The sequence below is a fragment of the Bos indicus x Bos taurus genome, chromosome 5 (assembly GCF_003369695.1).
Source record: "Bos indicus x Bos taurus breed Angus x Brahman F1 hybrid chromosome 5, Bos_hybrid_MaternalHap_v2.0, whole genome shotgun sequence".
Classification (NCBI taxonomy): domain Eukaryota; kingdom Metazoa; phylum Chordata; class Mammalia; order Artiodactyla; family Bovidae; genus Bos; species Bos indicus x Bos taurus.
In genome coordinates this window covers 76,735,449-76,757,769 of record NC_040080.1, presented here as the reverse complement: position 1 = coordinate 76,757,769, position 22,321 = coordinate 76,735,449, and the positions used below count along the sequence as shown (strand labels likewise).

The following is a 22,321-nucleotide window of genomic DNA, read 5'->3' as shown; positions in this document are numbered from 1 at the left end:
ATAATGTCTCTGCTTTTGAATATGCTATCTAGGTTGGTCATAACTTTCCTTCCAAGAAGTAAGCATAAAAGTTTAGCACCCATCAAACATTACAAAGTAACATTACAAAGATATTATTTTTTTTAATCCAGTTTATTAGCAAGTTATAGTGTATGTAGTTCAAGTGCACGCACACACATATACACATAGTAATAGCTTGCCTAAATGTGAGCTCAGCATCAGATACCACCCACCCCTCCCCCAACACACACCAAATCACAAATTCTCAAGAGTCTGTTTAGTGGGTCCAAGTTGACACGGCTGAAGTGGGTCTTTTGTTTTCCTCAAAAGCACTGAGATACACAAAGACAAAGTAAAGTCAAACCTGCCCATTTTGACCTCACAGCTTCCTTAGGAACAGAAACAGTATTTTCAAATCCAACAGTGCTGTTTACTCCAGGAAATGTTTTCCTCATAGTCACGGCAAAATCAAACACTACAGTATCTCAAATTCCAGCAAACACTTTATTCTCCTCACTAATGTCTCAAAACCTTTGGTAGCCAAAGCCTGGAAAAAGCCCTTTGGCAATAAACATGAATGTTTTACAACGGGTAGAGAGAAGTTGCAAGAGGATAAAAGTTTCTGTTAACTGTATTGGAGTATTTTTCTTGGGCAGAGTTCCCAAACAAACTTGAATAAATTACACACAATGTCGATAGAAGTAAAAGAAGTAATCTGTAAAGAATTTCCCAGCAAAATAAGGGTCCGTTGAACAGTCAGCTAAATCCTGTCAGAAGGGGAGTTGGGGGAGAGAATGATTAATGTAAGAATTAGTTGTAATTAAAATTATCTACTTATCTGTTTGGAAAAGGAAATGGTAACCCACTCCACTATTCTTGTCTGGGAAATCCCATGGACAGAGGAGCCAGGTGGGCTACAGTCCATGGGGTCTCAAGAGTCAAACACAACTTAGTGGTTAAACCACCACCACCACCATTTACCTCTCTATTTATCTAATGGTCCATTTCTTTCTTACTGAAAAGAAAAAAAAAGAGAGCTTACCGGTGCAGCTACCCGGAAATGGTACCCACTGTCGAAGAGTGGTGCTACAGGGAGGCTCCAAATGTGCTGATACCCCTAAATAATGAATGAAAGAGAGGTCCATCACATAACTACATTTTACTCTTTGCTGGAAAAAGCCCAGGCTGAAAAGCATTCCCTTGATTGCAGTAGGAGAGGTGTTTGTGGCAACAGTTCTTGATGGTGTTGCTGGAGAAGTCTGTAGCTTCCAAAGGATGCACAGAAGATGCTGAGCCAACTCCTGTGACCAGGGTCAGCAAAGGGAAACACTGACATGTGACCCATGGCATCTCTGTCTTTGTGAGGATCAGAGGCTGTGCCACCACTATAGATGCACTTCTGGAATGCAGAATGCCGAGGAGCTGCAAATTGTTACCTGTGTCATCTCCTGGGAGACTTCCTGTTGACTTTCCATCCCTTTGGCCTCTATTTTACTACGGAAACACATATTTCCAAGGGTGAACTTGCACTGGAAGACTATCAGTGGCTCTGTTGTGCTTCAAGAGACAAATGAAAGAAAAGGCAAGTGGAAAAGCAGTTATCAGCTCCCATAGGCTACACCGTGAGAAGAAGAGGGCTTATGGGAACATAACTTTGGAACCCATTCAAAGTTCCAAATAGACCTGCTATTACACAAAACTCACGAATGCCAATATACCAATTCACATCTCATTATAAAAGAAAGAAACTCAATCTCAGATGACTACTATTGTCAACTAAATGCTTGTGTCCCCCACCCCCCAAATTCGTATGTCTAAATCCCAACTTCCAATATGATGGTGTCAGGAGGCAGAGCCTTAAGGAAGTGACAGATCCTGACGGTGGAACCCTGATGAGTAGGGTTAGTGCCCTCATGAAAAGGACCCCAGAGAGCCCTCTCACCCCTTCTGCCATGTGAGGACATAGAGAGAAGACGGCTACTTATCAACCAGGAAGTGGGCTCTCATCCTACATCAAATCTGCCAGTGCCTTGATCTTGGACTTCCCAGGCTCCAGAACTGTGAGAAATGAATGTCCGTGGTTTAAGCCACCCAGTATTATATAGTAGACTGGAACTGACTAAAACTAAAACTGAGGTAACATACAACAGTCTTGAAAATCTAGTCTCATGACTTAAGTCATTTCAATATTAGAACTTCTTAGCTCCATAGATTTAAAAAATAATTTTGGGGTATATCCCTTCTCTTTTCACTGGCAGCTGAATTTGCTTTCATCTGACATTTCCAGGATTTGAAATTCTGCAAACTTCTGGTCTGGATAGGTCTCATTTGAATCAGAGAAGAAGACAACACAGGTATGGGTGTGGGGTGAGCCCCATTAGGAATTATCAGTCCTTATCCCTGGTCCCTCAGAGGTTAAAGCATCTGCCTGCAATGTGGGAGACCTGGGTTCCATCCCTGGGTTGGGAAGATTCCCCTGGAGAAGGAAATGGCAACCCACTCCAGTATTTTGCCTGGAGAATCCCATGGACAGAGGAGCCTGGTGGGCTACAGTCCACAGGGTCGCAAAAAGTCAGACACGACTGAGCGACTTCACTTCACTTTCAAAGCTATCAGAGTGGAAGACATGTCAGAAAGAATGGTTCTTCTCTAAAGGCTGGCCCGGGAATCATCATCAGGAGGATGAGGTCGACCTATTTCTGGGACAACTACAATCTTGGTTGAGTATATGTGTTACTTTAAGATCACTACTGTTAGAAAAAAAATGATTCCTAAAGCCTGATTTATCATGGGAGACTCAGTTTCAAACCCTGGGTTGAGAAGATCCCTGGAGAAGGGAATGGCTACCCACTCCAATATTCTTTCCTGAAGAATTCCATGGACAGAAGTTACAGTCCATAAGGTTGCAAAGAGTTGATCACGACTGAGTGACTAATACCCACTTTTCAGTGACTCAAGACAACCTTCTGCCACTTCAAGGGATATACGACTTCAGCTTACTTCCTTCCATCGAAGCTAGGGACAAATGAGGAAACGCTGTCCCAGGCAGCTCAGAGAGTGCTAAAGAATAGTACACTTAGCTTTTGCTCTCCCTTGTAATATGGTGGATTCTGAGTCATGAAATTTTAGCTGCTTGAAAAAGACCATTTCAAGGCAAGCAGTTGGTTGTGTTATTAGCTGCCATCTATGGGGTCGCACAGAGTTGACACGACTGAAGCGACTTAACAGCAGCAGCAGCAGAAGCAAAGTTGATGAAAGAAGGAGTATGAAGTCTGAGTGAAACAGAGGAAGACACCAGAGTGGAATGGGAGGAAATGATGGAGGAAGCAGAGCTGGGGAAGCAGAGGGAGAGAGGGGAGGGCAGAGGAAAGCGAAAGAAAGGGAAAAAGGAAAGAGAGAGAGGAAATGTGGAAGGGACAAAGGAGAAACTAACATCAAGAGACACAAACACCATCTTCACGGTGAGTACCTCACTTCATAATTTCTGTGAAAGTCTTCTAAAGTACCATGATTATTCAAAATAGCTGATAAAATAGATTAGAGTTTTGTGATTTTGGAGGAAAGGTAGTCATAATGTGAAGTGCCTGCTGTGTGCCAGGACGGGGCAATGTTCTTACGGGTCTCACCTCACTGGGGAGGCAAGAAAGTGATGGTCGAATGGAAGGGCTGATTGGAAGTCCATCTCCACCACTTATTTGCTCTGACTTTCAGGGCAAGCTTTTTGACCTCTCTAAACTAAGTGCTCCCATCTGAAAAGTATGCTGCTAAGTCACTTCAGTCGTGTCCGACTCTGTGTGACCCCATGGACAGCAGCCCACCAGGCTCCTTCGTCCCTGGGATTCTCCAGGCAAGAACACTGGAGTGGGTTGCCATTTCCTTCTCCAATGCATGCAAGTGAAAAGTGAAAGTGAAGTCGCTCAGTTGTGTCCGACTCTTAGCGACCCCATGGACTACAGCCTACCAGGCTCCTCCGTCCATGGGATTTTCCAGGCAAGAGTACTGGAGTGGGGTGCCATTGCCTTCTCCATCTGAAAAGCATAAACTAGAAAAAAACACCAACCTCAGAGGGTTGTTGTGAGGACTATATGACCCAGTAGTAAAGTGTAGAGTGTCTGGCATATAGTCTGTGCTCAGCAAATGGTAGTAATTAATTTTGCTATTATTATCACTGATTCTCACAGAGGCTCTCCATGTTATGATATAATGTCAAATTCATCTTATAGATGAATAAGCAGTAGTCAGTGAGGATAAGTGGTTTTTCCAAGATTATAGAATTAATAAGTGATGGAGACAAAATCTGAGCCCTGGTCTGCCCAGCTCCAAACTCTGACTCCATTTTTAAACTCCCCTGTGGGGAAGTAGATGGTATCTGCATTTGCAATGTTCCCAGGAGCTCAGAGAAATGTGCAGCCCCCCATCCAGGGAACATGCTATTACTCTAGCTCCCACCCCAATTCAAAGGGACACAGCCAAGGGCAGTCGGCAGCCTGAGAACATCAAATCCAAGGTCAGGCTCACTTTGCAGGTGTGAGCATACAACCCACAGCCTTTCTATCCTTTGGAAGAAGCTTGGAAGGTCCCAGGCTTCTGGCCCACCTCTCAACCCAATCGTCATTCTTTAACTGAAAACATTCTACTTCCTAAATTATTAATCAAATTGTGAGGGAAACTCAGGCTTGGTAGTCAGATAATAAAAACAGAATTATAATATAATAAAACCAGAATTATCTTTTACAGCTATGAACTTACTTGATTTCCAGAGAGAATTTGACATTGGTGGGTGTGTACTTATTAACAGGAATATGGTAATAGTAATTTCCAGACCTAATTAAGGGAAAAAAATAAAATCACAAATCAAAATATGCAGGAAAGGATTCAGTCTTTTTTCTATTTTTGAATACTACATAAACTGTGAAACATTCTATTATATGTGATAGATATAGAAAATCAAGTTTAACATGGCACAGTTTCATGTTTTTCAGAGATATACCTGTCAAATTTCAAAGTGATCTCTTTCAGGTCAAACTCTATCAAATATACCACAAACAGATTCATAGTTTCTTAGAATACACAAGAAATGATGGAAAGTCAAAACCTCCACCAAATGTACAAAACTAAACCAATAGGAAATGACTTCAACTTCCCTTAAGGAGACAGATTTCAGAAAACAAATGAGGCAAAGGCCTCAAACTAAACAGTCCCTCTGGAAAGAACTGGAAATAATAACTACCTGCTTTGATACAGTAAATCACTCCCTTTTAGACAACATCAGCAGGAAATACCACGTACTTTCAAAAATGGAATCAAGTAAAATTATTACAGTCCTAATTATCATTGAGTAATGGAGAAAACCGCAGGATAGAAATGCTTATACAGGGATTCCTCCCACCCTTGGGGAGGGATGGTTGGGAAAAGGGGGGAGTTCCTTTGACTCATATTGTAATGAAAACTCAAGCAAAAAGGCACATTGTATCTAATACAAGTTCTTATGACCTTCCTATCCCTTGAATTATATACAGAAATAAAACCAGATAAATGGGGCAAAGGGCCAGTCATTTTAAATTCTCTTTAATAAATGCTAAACTGAGTTGTTAAAAATGAGAAAGCAAAAATAAAAGCAACAGATGTGAATTGGAATCAGGAGGACTTTGTCCTACCACAGTAAGCTTAGATAAATAGAAGTCGTTTCCTGCTGTGTGCCTCCCAGTATCTGCGTGGTTCCCTGAAACCCAACTACTTAGGTAGTAAATATCCTGATCTTACAGATGGGAAGCAGGTACGCAAGGATAATGAACTTCTTGTCAGCTGGAATTTGAACCCAAATCATCTTACTATTCATCATCACATCATTCTACCAAACCAATTAATGTCTGTCTCTGACTTTTTCAGGCTCACTGAGCCTCAAGTTCTTTAACTTCAAAATGGGGATAAATAATACCAACTTTGTGTGATTTTGTGAGAATTCAATGAGATAATGAATGTAAAGGTCATAAACATATAATAAAGTGTCATACAGGTTATTTTCAAAAATCAGGTCCAGGAAATTCCCCAGTGGTCCAGTGGTTAGGACGCCCGAACTCTCACTACATGGGTTCAATCCCTGGTCGGGGAGCTAAGATCCTACAAGCTGTGTGGCACAGCCAAAAATGAAAAATATATATATATAAAATTGTTTTATAAAAGTCAGGACCATCAGCCTGAAGCCTAAGCTATATCAAGCTTAAAAAGAAATAAGGCTGAGAGGACTTCCCTGGTGATCCAGTGGGTAAGATCTACCTGCCAATGCAGGGGACATGCGTTCAACTCCTGGTCTGTGAAGATTCCATATGTGACAGAGCAACTGAGCCTGTGTGCCACAACTACTGAGCCAACATGCTGTAACCACTGAAGACTGAGCACCGAGAGCCTGAGGTCTGCAAAATGTGCAGCCTTGCCTTTAACCTAGCAGGCTGAAATATGAGCAGGCTTAACTAAACCAGTAAATACCTATCAAATAAAGCCTCTCCATTCTTAATACCTTCAACCTGCATAGTGTGTTTACTGAAGCTTCTGTGCTTGCCCTCTATGCTTCTAGATTCATCATTACCTCGACGCATGGGATTCACAAGAGATGAATGTTGCCGTAAACTTTTGCAATGCCTAGATTTTTTTCCTCTTAACTGAAAAGGTTAGGATACGCTCTATTTTTTCAGCAATTAAAATAATGATATCCCTTGTTATTAAAATATATAAATGTCAGCTCACTCGTAACTCAGAGCCATCAGTAATAATGCCTTCCTTTTCTATAAAATTAACTAACAGCTCTGTGCCTATGGTATGTGGCCTCTGAGAGCTGCCCCCTAAGCTTTTTGCTCTGGACTTACCCTTTAAACCAGGAGACTGTAATCTTTGGAGCCATGGCTTATTGACATTTGCTAATACCAACCATTTTACGATTCCCTCGGCCACCATGTAACAAATGTGTTTTCCACTTGAGGAGCCATGTAAGCACACATCGATTTTGCCATGTAACATCAGCTTTCATTCCAATCTCCAAAGCCCTGAGCCCTGAGTAAATTCCAGAAACAATGGGAGATAGTGGGGGGCTTACACACCCGCACTGGAGGCTTCTACTGCAATAGCGCCGATCTATTATTTGCTGGATTTCCATAATCTGAATAGAACTGATGGTTGTATCAATCCCTGAATTGAGAAGAAATAGAGAAAGTAAACGCTTCTGCAGAGGAAAAGAGCATTGTGTTCCAATTGCAGGCTCCAAATTACAGAATGCGAAATAAGAGTTTTCTAGATAAATGGATTCCATTTGCTTTCAAATGAGATAAAGAGAGAAGGGGAGAAGGCTTTTGTGGCCATTACGGTATATTTTAAGAAAACTAAAAAAATAAAAGAAAACCCAAGCTCCAGTAGATAGCCCCATAACGTCCAAAAGAAAACCTGAATCACTGAAGTCCTACTAAGTTGAAATTTATTGAAAATGGACAGTGTAATGGGACATGCAATCTGGCCAATAAGGAAGGATATATATATATATATATATATATATATATATATATATATATATATTTAGAAAACAGAAAACCAACTGAAAACAGCAGAAAAATAGAAGAAGAGAGCAGGAAGTTCAAATAAATTATTAGAATCCATGAAGATCAACCACAATGCCTAGCAGTATGCAACCATTTCCAATGCTTCCTTAATAGTTAGGTTGGCATTGGTTACAAAAAACTGTAACCCCCACAGGGGTTTGGGGCAGAGTGCAGCCTCTGTCCCTGTACCTCTCTCCAGTATCGCTTTCATAGCTTGTTGTTGCTCTGCCTCGCTCCACAAAGCCAAAGAAGAGAGTAAATGTAAACTTACAATCACTCCTCCAGTCAACGTTGGTTTGTGCCTCTGCTGCCAAGAATGATGTGCTTCTGCCTGTTGAAGAGGAAACCGTCTGTCAGTCTTAAAGCTTGCTCAGGATGAGAAGAAACCCAGTGTGTAGCCTAGCTTGTCAGTCGGCCAAATGTCTCCCCACTCTTTCTCTCTCCCACTTTTCAGCCCATCACGTCCCTATGCCACTATTGGTTTGTTTGTTTGTTTGTTTTCATTGATTTGACTGTGCCAAGTCTTAGTTGTAGCATGTGGGATGTAGTTCCCTGACCAGGGATCAAACCTGGGCCCTGTGCATTGGGAGCATGGAATCTTAACCACTGGACAACCAGGGAAGTCCTCCCTATGCCATTTCTCACAGGTCTAGTTTATTGTCTCCCTTCTCCAAAAAGCCACCTGTTTTGGAATGAATTAAAGCCCTCCAAATTTTCACATATATAGCCCTAACCCCTGGTACCTCAGAACGTGACTGTGTTTGGAGATGGGCCTTTAAAGTAATAATTACATTAAAGTGAAGCTGTTAGGATGGACCTTCATTCAATGTGTGTGGCATTCTTATAACAAGAGGGGATTAGGACATGAAAAGCCTTGTGTGTATGGAGGAGAGAATTTGCAAGGAGGCAGAGAGAAGGCATCGCTCTACACCCAACTGTGAGCTTCTGGAACACTGCCTCTTGTTCACTGTTATGTTCCCACATTCGACAAGGCCACACTCAGCTGTGATGCTCAATACATATTTGTGGAAGAATAGAAGCAGGGACGTCAAGAAAGAGGGAGGAAGAGAGAAGAGAAAGCCAACTGTGTATCTTCTTTGAGCCCAGGAGTGAGACTTCAAGGAATCAGATCTGGTAACCCCCGAATCTTGGACTTCTAGACTCCAGAACTGTGAGAAAATAAATTTCTGTTGTTTAAGCCACCTAGTCTATGGCATTTTATTTTGGCAGCTCCAGCCGACTAAGACACCATCCTGAATTAGATCACTGTAGCTCAGAGCTCCAGCCTTTCCAGTGGAGGGTGTATTATTATTATGCTGTAGTGTGTATTATTACTGAATCCTCAAAGTGGTGACCAGTTAGTGATATCTTCTCGATCACTGTACCAATGGGCTATTATCTCTGTTTTGTTACTTAACTTTCATGTATTTTTGCCCTTTCTCAACACCTCCAGGGCTTCCCTGGTGGTCCAGCAGTTAAGACTCTCGCTTCCAACTGCAGTGAGCATGGGTTTGATCCCTGGTCAGGGGAACTAAGATCCCATGTACTGAGTGGGGCAGTCAAAAGAAAAGAAAAGAAAAAACAAAACAAAACTCTAGAATAGGGAACCTCTGTTAGCATTTTTGAATTGTCGATAACTCCAAGCATAATGTGATCCATACAGAAAAAAAAGCGAGCTCGAGTTTCCCAGGTGGTGTTAATAGTAAAGAACCTGCCTGTCAATGCAGGAGACATAAGAGACCCGGGTTTGATCCCTGGTTTGGGAAGAACCCCTGAAGGAGAGCATGGCAACTCACTCCAGTATCCTTGCCTGGAGAATCCCACAGACAGAGGAGCCTGTTGGGCTGCATTCCATAGGGTCTCACAGAGTCAGACATGATTGAATGGACTCAGCACACATGCAAAGTAAAAACTGAGCTGAAGTCATCTGAGAAGAAGAATCAAATCACTGGTGTGGGGCCAGAGTTTACTGATGGGGAAGGAAGCCAGGGGAGTGGTTATGATCTGTCAGAGCCAAAAAGGCATTTTAAAAGCAATTTTGAAAAGGTAACCATTCAGATAATAGTTGTTAAGGCTGTGGGGAAAAAAAGTATATCTTTTTAAAGTGGATAGTAAAAGCCATCATTTAGTGAGTTGCTAAGCTAACCTCACAAAAGAATTTTAAAGTGTTTTCAATAATTTCTTTAAATTTGCAGATTTTTTTCAAGTAAATGTCCTCTTTATTGCAGCCTTTCATTTGCATTAAATAATATCTATGTTTTTCAGTATAATTTTGGGCAAAACACAAAGACATTAACCTTATTTAATAAGAAATATAAGTTAACACAATATGTTCTGCTTTCATGGCAATGAAAAAGAAACAAGATGTGAAACTAATTTCTATGTGGAATTTCAGGCGAGAAAGCAAAGCTAGTGTGTATTCCTGAGTGTCTCTGTCTGTCCTGGTTAGTACTTCTTACATGAAGTGGAAGGGCTGGTTTACTTATCCAGTCACCCAACTGTGAGCTTTTGGAACACTGCCTCTCATTCACTATTGTATTCCCACATTCGACAATGCCAGTCTCATCTGTGGTGCTCAATACATATTTGTGGAAGGATAGAAGGAGGGATGTCAAGAAAGAGGGAGGAAGAGAGAAGAGAAAGCCAACCATGTATCTTCTAGAGAAATGTTTTCTCTTCCACACTCAAAGGAGGAACCTCTAGGGGCTGAGTGCAGAGGGATGCTGGGGGTAGATGAGGAAGCTGGACTTTTTCATCTCATTAGCAAGTGGGAGTGAGACGACTGGAAGGCAAGGCCAGTTTGCTGAGACTCTTCCCCAGTGTGATACTTCTCTTTAAGAAGAAATGGACCTTAATATATACTGATTTTCTAGAAAATTGAATATTTATTTCCCTTTTAAATATATGTGCTGTCTAAAAAGCCTCAAGATTACCTGGATTCCAGCTCTTCAAATAATAATTTTCAAGCACTTTTCCTGCTATGAGTTTTGTTTATGATTACTTCCATAGAAGGCTAATTTACAAGGCAAATGAGGCATAAAGAGAAGGGAAAACCAGACTTATCTATCCTGTTTTTTTCCTTACCTTTTGTTCTATTTTCCTGCTGAATTTGCAGGAAAACAGCTCATTTATAAAGTCTGGTAGCTGAACTACAGAGTTGCCTTATTTTCACAGAAGCGTGTTTCCACATTCCTGGAGACATAGAACCCTAGGATAGGATTTAGTTTCTGAAGGGATAAGGTATTTTTTAACGGTAATAAAAAGGTGAAGTTGAGCTTGCAGCTTAGAATTATGAAAATGGCTTTTCCAAAGCAGGATTGGAAATAAGAAGTTTTAAGTCTCCTATAAAACACCTCTACTTTGTCACTTTTCGGAGGCAAGACTGTTCAATTCTGAAGGGCTGGCTATTGGAAAATGGTAAATTCTCCTGTAGTCATACAGGAGTAGCTCTCATTTTATAAGAGCCTTCTAGCAACATTCCCTATAAACTTAACATACATTCCCAATGGTTTTCATTGTAAAGTTGGAGATATATTTCACAATCAGCAGATGAGATCTCCCCATAAGCTAAATTAGAAACTTCTGGAGAAGAGAGATTTAAGCTGGTGTCCAACCAAAGCATACCCTGTCGTGGTAGAATGTGTATACTGCATACTTGTAAAACTGTACTGATGGCTTAGTCCCAGTACAGCAACTTGGATGCCTTTCTCTTCCCTGGTTGAAATAGACTCAAGCCAAGAAAAAGTCAATAAGCCCAACCAACTCATGACTGAGCCCTTTAACACAGGGAAACATTTTCTTTCAGCCACTGGCTCTTCTCAGATCAGGTCTCCAAATCAAAGTAAGCATGACTTACAGATGTTTCTTGCTGTGTGAGATTTTAAAAAACTTTACCAAATCTCCTAAAACCTGCATAATTCTGTTGGTGCATTTTCCCATAGGTGTTTAACTTTTCAATATCTTATTCTGTTGCCTATTTAAATATTTATTAGTTCCACAGATTAAAATCTACTCCATCATACTCAGTTCCTCAGAATATAAGTTGAATATTTTGAAGTACCTGCTTTCCACTTGTTAGTTTTACTCAAACCTTTTATTAGGTATGGGAAGAGGGGATATAACCTTTCTGAAAGACACTTTAAGCAATCAACTCAGGCCCAAAGGAAGAATAATGGCTTGAGCTCAACATATTACAAAAATGTCAATTTCCCTTGGTTTATTTTACTAGTATTCTTACTCTTCAGAAAGGAGGCTCATAAGTGTGTTATGAGGCTTGGTGAACTATGAGATATTACTCCACATCCTACTGAGGGTTATTCTACATTTTTTTAATTGAAAAATGTATTTGTAAATTTGTAGTTGGTCTAAATGCCCCAGAAACACCTGTTGAAACGAATATTTGCCTGACTTTCTCCTCTGTTGGATTTAGAAACTCTGGTGTTACATGGTGCTCTGGACAGAGTGAGGAGATGGAACATCAGCAGGGGGGAAAATGCCTTTCTTCAGACCCTCAGAAATATCCTGAAGTGGGAACGACATCTCAATGGCTATAGGCACACAATGGGATACTACTCAGCCATAATAAGAATAAAATAATGACATTTGCAGCAACATGGATGACCTAGAGAGGATCATACTAAGTGAAATAAGCCAGAAAGACAAATACCGTTGTCTTTCATACCACTTAAATGTGGAATCTAAAATATGGCACCAATGAACTTACTCATGAAAGAGACTCACAGACAAAGAAAACAAACTTAGAGTTACCAAAGGGCAAAAAGCAGGAAAGGGGAGAAGAGATAAATTAGGAGACTGGGATTAAAATACACACATTACTATCTATAAAACAGATAACCAACAAGGACCTGCTATATAGCACAGAAAGCTATACTCAATATCTTATAATAACATAATGGAAAAGAATCTGGAAATTACATATATATATATATCTAAATCATTTTGCTGTTCACCTGAAACTAACACAATCTTGTAAATCCACTGCAGTAGTAGTAGTGTTAGTCGCTCAGTCGTGTCCAACTCTTTGCGATCCCATGGACTATAGCCCACCAGATTTCTCTGTCCAAGGGATTCTCCAGGCAAGAATACTGGAGTGGGGGGCCATTCCCTTCTCCAGGGGCTATTCCCGACCCAGGGATCAAACCCATGTCTCCTGTGTCTCTGGCATTGCAGGTAGATTCTTTACCATCTGAACCACTAGGGAAGACCTAATTAGCTGTATTTCCCTAATTTTTTAAAAAAATGGCTATAGGCAAAGGGGAGGAGACTTAGGGTACTGAAACTGCTTTCTAGGACCACAGAATAGACACTTTCTGCATCTTCTGGAGTTGATCTCAGGTAGATGCACACACAAGCCCAAATAAATAAAGGTTGAATGGTGGGGATGGGCACCTAGATTTCAATTTCAACTTTACCTGTGATTCACTGCAGAATCTTAAGCAAAGTGCTAAGCTTCTGTTCCATCAGCAGTAAAACAGATAAGCTGGTACAAATCAGAGATCCTCCTGGCCTGGGGACTTTGGAACCCAGATGACTGCACAAAGGGGTCTGTGGTGTTGGTTGTGAACTTAAAAAGTAACATCTCTCCCATAGATATACACCATTTTTCAAATGTTGTTGTTAGATTAACAAAAGCAATTCATTTGAAAGCTTAACTAAACTTATAGTTACATTCTCCCTCTATGTATTAATACTTTTTCAGTCAAATAATTGTAAAAGCATAATGGATTCATAATCTCAGGGTCAAAAAACCAGGGCACCACTGGAGTAGCTGCTCTGTGACCTTCTATAACTCTAAATCCCCCAGAGTTTTCAAGTTTCCTGAAAGTGATAGTAAACAGAACATTTCAATCCTTTCCATTTTTTTCAAGTGGAAAGAGAGAAGAGGAAACAACTGCCCAGTGTGTCAGAGAGCCTGATAAAGCAGACCTTCAACTCCATTCTTAGCCAGAGAAGTTGACTGCTGTGTCTAAGAGGACACAGCCAGATGCTTGGGGCAGATCTTCTCTCTCCAGGAGTCTCCCCAGTGTTTCAGTTCATTATGGAAACATAAGAACATTCATAGTCCCAGAGAAGACAGCAGCAAATCTTCATTTGGTTTGATAAGGTCTGCTCTTCCCAATCTCCCCTTGATGGGAAGAGATGGTGGCTATAGGAGTGAATTTGCACAAAAGTCAAAAAACTTTTTGGAAGTGAAGATGGGGCCAGTGTCCAACCTCTTCCTGTTCAGGATCCATGATTATCCACCTCACAGGAGTGAGATGGTCTCATCTGAGCACTGCTCTCAGAAAAGGACACCAAGTGTCCCCAAGGTGGATTCCCACGGTAAGGGAAAACTGACCAGCCACAAGCTTCCACGTGCTCTAAACAAGAGATGAAGGTTCTGGGGGATTTTTATGACAGTAATGGATTTTTCCATATTTAAAACCATTGAGGATGTGATGACTGAAATTAATTTCTTTCTTTAAAATGAACTTTTATCTTCATTCTATAGTGATGCATCTATTTCCAAGTTCAATCAAAAATTGCTTTCATGAGAGAAACAGTGTAAACATTGCTTCCTGTAGCTTTGGGGAAAACTCTCTGTGTCTTAGCTTCCTCACTGGGGAAAAAAAGATCATAAATGGAGCCGATTATACAGAGTGAAGTAAGCCAGAAAGAAAAACACCAATACAGTATACTAACACATATATATGGAATTTAGAAAGATGGTAACGATAACCCTGTATGCGAGACAGCAAAAGAGACACAGATGTATAGAACAGTCTTTTGGACTCTGTGGGAGAGGGAGTGGGGGATGATTTGGGAGAATGGCATTGAAACATGTATAATATCATATATGAAACGAATCACCAGTCCAGGTTCAATGCAGGATACAGGAAGCTTGGGGCTGGTGCACTAGGATGACCCAGAGGCATGGTATGGGGAGGGAGGTGGGAGGAGGGTTCAGGATTGGGAACACGTGTACACCCGTGGTGGATTCATGTTGATGTATGGCAAAACCAATACAATATTGTAATGTAAAATAAATAAATAAAAATAAAAAAATAAAATACATTTTTAAAAAAGGAAAAAATATAAATAAATAAAAAGCAGAGACATTACTTTGCCAACAAAGAAAAAGAAAAAAGATCATAAAGCTGCCTATCTTTCCAGCTTTCAAGAACTAAACAACTTAGTCATGTGGACTACTTATGATGGTGCCTGGCCTACAGTAGTAATACTTCATAATATGGTGTTACTGATGATGGTGATAACAATGGTTTGTAGAAGCTATTTATTCAAGCTTCAAATATAAAATAATAGAGTTTGCCCCCGAACTTCAACCATTGACCATAATAACGTCATTCATAATTTGGGCTATTCAAAAATATTCTGGTTCATCTTCTTCCAGGCACGTGTAGGTCTGCACTTCACCAGCTGTTTTTAAATTAGACATAACCAATGTCACTTGCTTTGGCAAATAACATGTAAGCAGGAGTGACGTAGTGGAAGCCCTAACAGCCAATGCACAATTTGCCCTGTTCTTTTACCACCTCTGTAGAGATTCTGGAAATATGTACTGAGAAGGAGCTTCATCAGCTGAGTCCTGAACAGCATGATGTACATGATCCTTCTTTTGATCCACATTTGATATATAGAGTCAAATAAATTGTTGTCACATTAAGCGTTGTGATTTGGGAGTTGTTACCACAGCATTCTAATTGATGACACACTGATATGTATGTATTGTTACTATTAGCATAATCATCATTATTATATTGGGCTTCCCTGGTGGTCCAGTGAGTAAAGAATCCCCACAATGCAGGAGACTTGGGTCAATCACTGGGTCAGGAAGATCCCCTGGAGGAGGGAATGGCTACCCACTCTGGTATTCTAGCCTGGAGAATCCCATGGACAGAGGAGTCTGGTGGGCTACAGTCCATGCGGTTACAAAGGGTCAGACATGACTGAACGATGCACACATTATTATTTTAGACACTTGCTAATATGTGTGTAAACAGAAGGAAATTTCTGAAAAAAAAATAACTTAGTATACATTTAGAAGTGCAGTACTTGATCTTTCAGAGATAATTTTGTCCTTAATCAAGTTTCCATATTTTTTTTTTTTTTGCTCTTGTGGCATGTGGAATCTTAATTCCCAGATCAGGGACTGAACCTGTGCCCCCTGCAGTGGAAGCGTGGAGTCATAACTACTGGACCACCAGGGAATTCTCAGCTTTTTTAACATGAACATTCTGATACTAAAAGAGCACCAGTATGTATGTGTGTGTGTGTGTGTGCACGCACACGTGCGTGCATATGTATGTGCATGTGTGTTTGTCTATGTCCCAAGAAGATAATCTGAAAGTGAAAGCTTTTTTTCATGAACTTAAAGCTTACCCTGAACTCATTAGAATCTTCAAAGCCATTTACTTCCTGCCACACTTGGTTTGGATAGACAGCCCAGATGCTGTATCACTTTTTAAGTTCTAAGTGGGCCAAAAAGTCTACCCATCTGTACATGATGACTCCACTTGTGCTACTGTTACTCTCTTGTTTGGCAAAGAACAAATGAGAGCCTTTCACGTGAATTCACCAACAATTCAATATTTTGGGAATTCAACACTGTAAATGTAATCATTTGACATGAAAGAAAGCTGAGTGCTGAAGAATTGATGCTTCTGAACTGTGGTGTTGGAGAAGACTCTTGAGAGTCCCTTGGACTGCAAGGAGATCCAACCAGTCCATCCTAAAGGAAATCAGTCCTGAATATTCATTGGAAGAACTGATGCTGAAGCTGAAACTCCAATACTTTGGCCACCTGATTCAAAGAACTGACTCCTTGGAAAAGACCCTGATGCTGGGAAAGATTGAAGGCAGGAGGAGAAGGGGAAGACAGAGGGTGAGATGGTTGGATGACATCACAGACTCAATGGACATGAATCTGAATGAACTCCAGGAGTTGGTGATGGACAGGGAGGCCTGACGTGCTGCAGTCAATGGGGTCGCAAAGAGTCGGACACAATGGAGCAACTGAACTGAACTGAAATGCTTGCAAGTTTGTGCATTTGTGTTTTTAAAGATTTTGCCACACCTAACAGAGGAGTGGAACCATTATCTAGACTCATTAACAGACTAACCAAGTAAACACTGGGAAGGGGAACAAACCCATCAGGTTCAAAGCACTAGTTGTTACCCTTTGGTCATTCTTTACCTGCCCATGGCCCCTGATGCGGCTCCTGCTCCTCCAACTGTCTTTGCATGGGGCTTGAGAGGCCTCTTCTTGTTCCCCAGATGGGGCAGCAATAAGTCTGCTGACATGGCAGGATCTCACAGAAAGTGATCTCAGGTACTTGGAAGGAGGGCAATGTGGTTGCCAGGGTTGTATTAGGTGCTGCAAAGCATCAGGCAGAGGGGAGGGAAGTGACAAGGTTAACCTGAAAGGCTGGTTCTTCTGTTGACAATTCACATGAAACCCAGACTGGGTTTGAAGGTGGCTGATGGAGAGATCTTACCTGAGGGGGAAGCTGTGGAGGGCAGAGCTGGCTCCTGAGAGCTTGTGAGGTTGCTGGAGGAAGAGAACAAAATAATTAACAAAAGAGGCCTTCAAGAGTCCTCCCCAAAAGAAAACAAGATGGGAACTCTTACCTGGAAGGGGCACTTGGGGTACATTGGTCTTGATCTTTTAAGCTAAGTATGTAAAGGGAGACTATCGTCAAGCCACTGTTTAAAAAAATAACAAAAGAAAGAGTTATGTGGCTGATTTGATTCCAGATAAATCTCACGTAACCAGCTGCCAGAGATGTCCCCTCCCAGACCATACAGATGAGCGAGCAGGGGGCGGGCGGCCATGGAAACCAGCACAGTTCTGCTTCTTTGCCCCGATAAGAACGATCTCCCAGTCTTCCTGGAGCTCAGAGGCTCCTGGGGTAGGTGGAGCTGATGCATTTTTCCACAAGCAGCCCCCTGACCCTGGCAAGCTGTCTCAGAAGTGTCTGTCACTAGCGGAAGATTACAAGAGGAAGTGTGTAAAGCACTGGAGGAAGCCCTCTGCTCCTTGCAGGAAAAAGTCACAGTAAAGTTCACATCCCCTAGTGGAGGCAGCCGTGTGGTGGTGCAGGGAGATGAAAGGCCACACAGATTTAGTCAGCAGTAGGTACCAATCCTTTTGGCCGCTCCTGACGTCTTCCTGCAGCCTGTCTTTTGAGAGCTCAGTGCATCAAATTGGACAGAGGAAGGAAAAGCAGTGCCATAAAATATCCATTTCCACTTTACGTGACTTCAGAATAATGAGTGTATCGCTCCCCACAATGATCGGAACTTATACATCCAAGTGGAGGCTTTCCTCAAAGGTCCTGAGCTTTGGGAAGCTATTCCTAATACCACTCACACATCCCAACACTCAGCATCCTCCTCTCTGGGTGGGGGTGGTGTCTGTAGAACTCTACTATCCCACTGTGTGGGGGCCTGACACAGGGGGACCTCACTTGACCTCGTGCCGGCTCGATGTCACATCTGGTTCCCTGGACTCAACTCCTCATTATTTTGTTCCCTATCAAAGGTAGTTGGTTTACCATCATTAAATACCTACAAAGAAATGTACCCCCCATTTGAATTCAGCTCATAAAGAAAGAATTCCCAGAGTTTTCTCAGAAGCAGCTGGTTACTACCCAGCGGGCACAGGGCTGCTTGGTAAAAGCCATGCTGAGCCCCAAAGATGCCTTCAGACAGAATCTGTTGTGTTGCCGTGGCAACTATTTGCTGTGGTCCAGTCTCCCTGACTTTGTTCTCCCACATTCCCCATTCTCTATCTCCCTACTATTAATCCTTAAATATGTTTTCTGATTCGTCTGCTATCTGCGTCAATGCATGGCCTGGGCAGCTTCTAGAATCATACACCAAAAATAGACATCTGCTTCTTTCTTTAGGGTTTTGACCCCTCTCGGGTACACCACAGGCTGGAAACAAGACAATAAGCCTATTACCACCTATTTCTGGTCTTGGAGGTCGACAACATTGGAATTCATAAGATCTGATGAGCACATTTAAAAAGCAGTCTCTTCATGTCAAAATTAGACTTCCTATAAGCTTTGCATTTGGCTTTCATGGGAACCTGTGTCTCTAGAGAATGTTAAGCATGTCTGTGAAAGGTCAAAGTGCTCACTCTGTCCTGAACTGAGAATCCTAGCAGAAGACAAGTTCATTTAGGAGAGAGAAAAAGTATACCAGCTTCTATGGAAATTCTATGTAGTGGTGTCAAATACTTGGGGATGCTTCCCACAGTGGGCAGTAGCAGGGGAAAAGTTAAAATGCTGAGGGGAGAGAAGGGTACAGAGAGACCAACAATGTCTCCTATAACTAAGAAGTTGCCTTACTTCAAGGAACCGGAAGCATCTTCGGGCCCATCGCTTACTTAGCCTCTGAGGATAATTGTCTCATCTGGTACATGGCCCAGCAGCTAGTCCTTTCCCACACTAACACAGCATTTTGGAGGGATAGATAAATACCCATTTTACTCTGTGAATAGTCATACAGGGAACCAGAAGGCAGGGAAGATGCAGGCAAGATGACCAGGGCTCAAAGGCTGAGAAGCCATCATAGCGGCAGCACAGGTCTGAAGACCAAAGGCCTGAGAAAAACCTCTCATCCCACAAAAGCACGACTCTTCCTCCTGTGGAGGAGGGATAGCAGACCAAGGGTATCCAGTACTTGCCTAGCAACCATCTTGTCCTTTCTGAATTTGTTTGCTTTAACTGCTTAGCACATTTGGCTAGAATTTCATCATATTGCATATCTTGGGATAATCTCATGGTCTCTTTTGGCATAAAATCCAGAAGAATCCTAATAAATGTAAGTATCCAAGGGAGAGTGGATTGTACCTGATTGTTTACTCACTCTTTTCCTCCAAGTAGATGGGAAAGGAGAGCAAAGATGTTGCAACAGTTATTTGCAGGGCAGGACTAAACAATATACACACACGCACACACATACCTGCATACACACAAACACGAAAGCCACAGCGAGCTAGTAAAAAGTAATCAGTTGATTATAAAAAAAGAGCATTTCATATTTAGGAGCAGAAAGCCTGTGCTTTTTTTTTTTCCTTCAAAGAATGAGTTTACAAAGGGCTCCGTCATCTCTAAGCGAAATCAAAGACCAACACCTGGTTTAAAGGGCTTCTCAGTCTTCAAAGTAAATAGAAAGTCAGTCCCCAGTTCACGTGTGAAAAAGGAAGATGGAAAGAGAAAAAGAGCTTGACGTAGAATAACACTGATGTTTTTCTTACCAAAATGCCATCACAGCAATGAGGGTTATAACCAAGCTCTGGAAAACCCAGTTAGGACATGACTGTTTTTTTCCTGAAAAAGAAACCTATAAAAAATTCAGCAATGAGAAATGACAAATCAGTGACACCAACTTTGAGAAGGATGTCTGAAGGCTCACTCCCCAGGGGGTCTTTGCTGCTGCCTTCAGCCTATCTCTCCCTCCTCCTCTCTGAAAAGGAAATTCTTTCAAAGCCAAGTCCCTCCCTTTCCTTGGCACTCCAGGCCATGCTCTCTTTTCCCTGCAGGACAATTGTCTGTGCCATTCATTTAGCGCTTATTCTTGAAGTTCTATGAGAAAAGAGGAGCTGCCAGACAAGATACTGTCAGAAGACAGAGGTCCATTTCTTTTAATAAGATACTTGCGAAAAACAAAATGCCTTCAAGACATGATAGAATAAATCCCAATGGAAGAATTTCAGGCAGCATGACAAATTGCAGGAAAGGTTTTTGTGGCATGAAATACTATTAATTACTCCTTAAATCATATATATTAGTATCCGATTCTGCCACCTATTTTTGAGAACAGTTCTGGGCCTATGTCTTATTTATTCTTATCCCTTCAGCAAATATACATTAAGTACTATGATGAGTAACACTATAGGGGGAAATGAAAATAAGTAAATTACACTCCCTAGGAAGTGAATGAGATAAACCTTTAGGACGGGTACATATTGGCATTAAAAACTTGCACATGAGGAATGAGCCAGAACTAGGATAGACAGCTGTGCAGTTGGTGAGGAATCTGACTAGAGATAGGAGAGGTTTTCTGCCCAGTTAAATATAAACTCTTTAAATATGAGTTTTCCTGCTAATGCAATAGAAAGTGTTATGTTTGCTTTCTCCTGGGGGTCCAGGGTAAGAAGGGAATTGAAGGATGGCAGTAGACAAGAAAAAGCTTAAATTGGTCTTTGAATTTCTTGGGCAGATTATCTGTATAGAGAAAATGTTCTTCAGTGTAACATTGTGGGTGGGATTAACTGCACCCTTTTTAACAATTACCCAAATCTTTAGGGCTATTTTATATATGTATTATATCTGACTCATCCAGAGGTGCAATAAGAAGCCACTTTGAATACGAATAGGCTTCCCTTTTGGCTCAGCTGGTAAAGAATCCGCCTACAATGTGGGAGACCTGGCTTCAATTCCTGGGTTGGGAAGATCCCCTGGAGAAGGGAAAGGCTATCCACTTCAGTAGTCTGGCCTGGAAAATTCCAAGGACTGTATAGTCCATGGGGTCACAAAGAGTCTGACAAGACTAAGTGACTTTCACTTTCACTGAATACCAATAGCTCAGTTGCTAAAGAATCCACTTGCAATGCAGGAGACCCAGGTTCAATCCCTGGGTGGGGAAGGTTCCCCTGGAGAAGGAAATGGCAACCCACTCCAGTATTCTTGCCTGAAAAATCCCATGGGCAGATTAGCCTGTTGGGCTACAGTCCATGGGGTCACAAAGAGTCAGACACAACTTAGCGACTAAACCACCACCACTGAATACCGAGAAGTAGATGGTTTATACCATTCCCACACCTCACTGGAATAGTTCTGAGGATGCTCTGCTAGTGCTCTGTGCACAGAAGGAACTCAATGGAATTTACTGAATTGATTAGAATTAAATAGTATTAATTTCAGGATAGCAGCTTCCCTCCCAACCTACTCCCTAAAGATGCCAGATTGTTTTAAATCTGTATGGTTTTGTTCCAAATCCTTTGACCTAATATAGGAAAATCACCCAAGACCTGGAGTCAGACTTGGAGTCAAGCCCTGAACAAGTCATCGAAATGTCATTGATCCTCATTTCTTCATCAATAAAATAGGAAGGATGAAATCATACCTGCCTACTTTACAGAGTTATTGGGTAGATCTAATTAACAGTCTAATGGTTCTCAAATTCAGGTTTGTGTGAAGATTACTATGGAGCTTGTTAAAAATCTAAATACCCTGAAACATTCTGATTCAATAGGTTTCCATTCAGACTGTGGTGGGGGCTGGGGATCTATAGGAAGCAGGATAATGAAAAGTGTCTGCATCAGTTCCTTTCCTTTCGCCCTTCTTCTCCATGTCCTCAGTGGATTTTTACTTAAACTCTGAGGTTTTTCCAACTTCACCCACGGCAACAGCACACATTGGTATTTTACCAAGCTCCCTGGAAGACTCTGATATATGCCAAAGTATGAGAACCACTGAAAGAGTGGGTTTGAAAATACTAATGGTGAACACTTTTATGGCACTTACGTGTCACACCCTCTTCTGAGTGCTTTATGTATACTAATGTATTGAACCTCACAATAATTCTCAACGTCCCTATAAGGTAAGTACTGTTCTCATCCCTATTTTAGAGATGGGGAAAAATGAGGCTCAGGGAGCTAAGTTCTCACTCAAGATCACACAGCTAATAAATTACAGAGCCAG

General features: G+C 41.5%; 1 protein-coding gene across 1 annotated transcript in view; it reads right to left on the bottom strand.

The window, feature by feature from the left end:
• Positions 1–27: 27 nt before the first annotated feature.
• The window catches only part of MYRFL (myelin regulatory factor like), a 101,374-nt gene continuing 79,080 nt past the window's right edge, over positions 28–22,321 (bottom strand). The window contains exons 16-25 of the mRNA XM_027543472.1: positions 19,873–19,958; positions 17,235–17,309; positions 17,102–17,154; positions 16,801–16,980; positions 7,858–7,917; positions 7,095–7,182; positions 4,750–4,824; positions 1,437–1,557; positions 1,043–1,117; positions 28–767 (exon numbers count right to left, since the gene is read on the bottom strand). Coding sequence (XP_027399273.1) covers positions 681–767; positions 1,043–1,117; positions 1,437–1,557; positions 4,750–4,824; positions 7,095–7,182; positions 7,858–7,917; positions 16,801–16,980; positions 17,102–17,154; positions 17,235–17,309; positions 19,873–19,958 — 900 coding nt within the window. The 3' untranslated portion in view covers positions 28–680. The remainder of the gene's footprint in view (positions 768–1,042; positions 1,118–1,436; positions 1,558–4,749; positions 4,825–7,094; positions 7,183–7,857; positions 7,918–16,800; positions 16,981–17,101; positions 17,155–17,234; positions 17,310–19,872; positions 19,959–22,321) is intronic.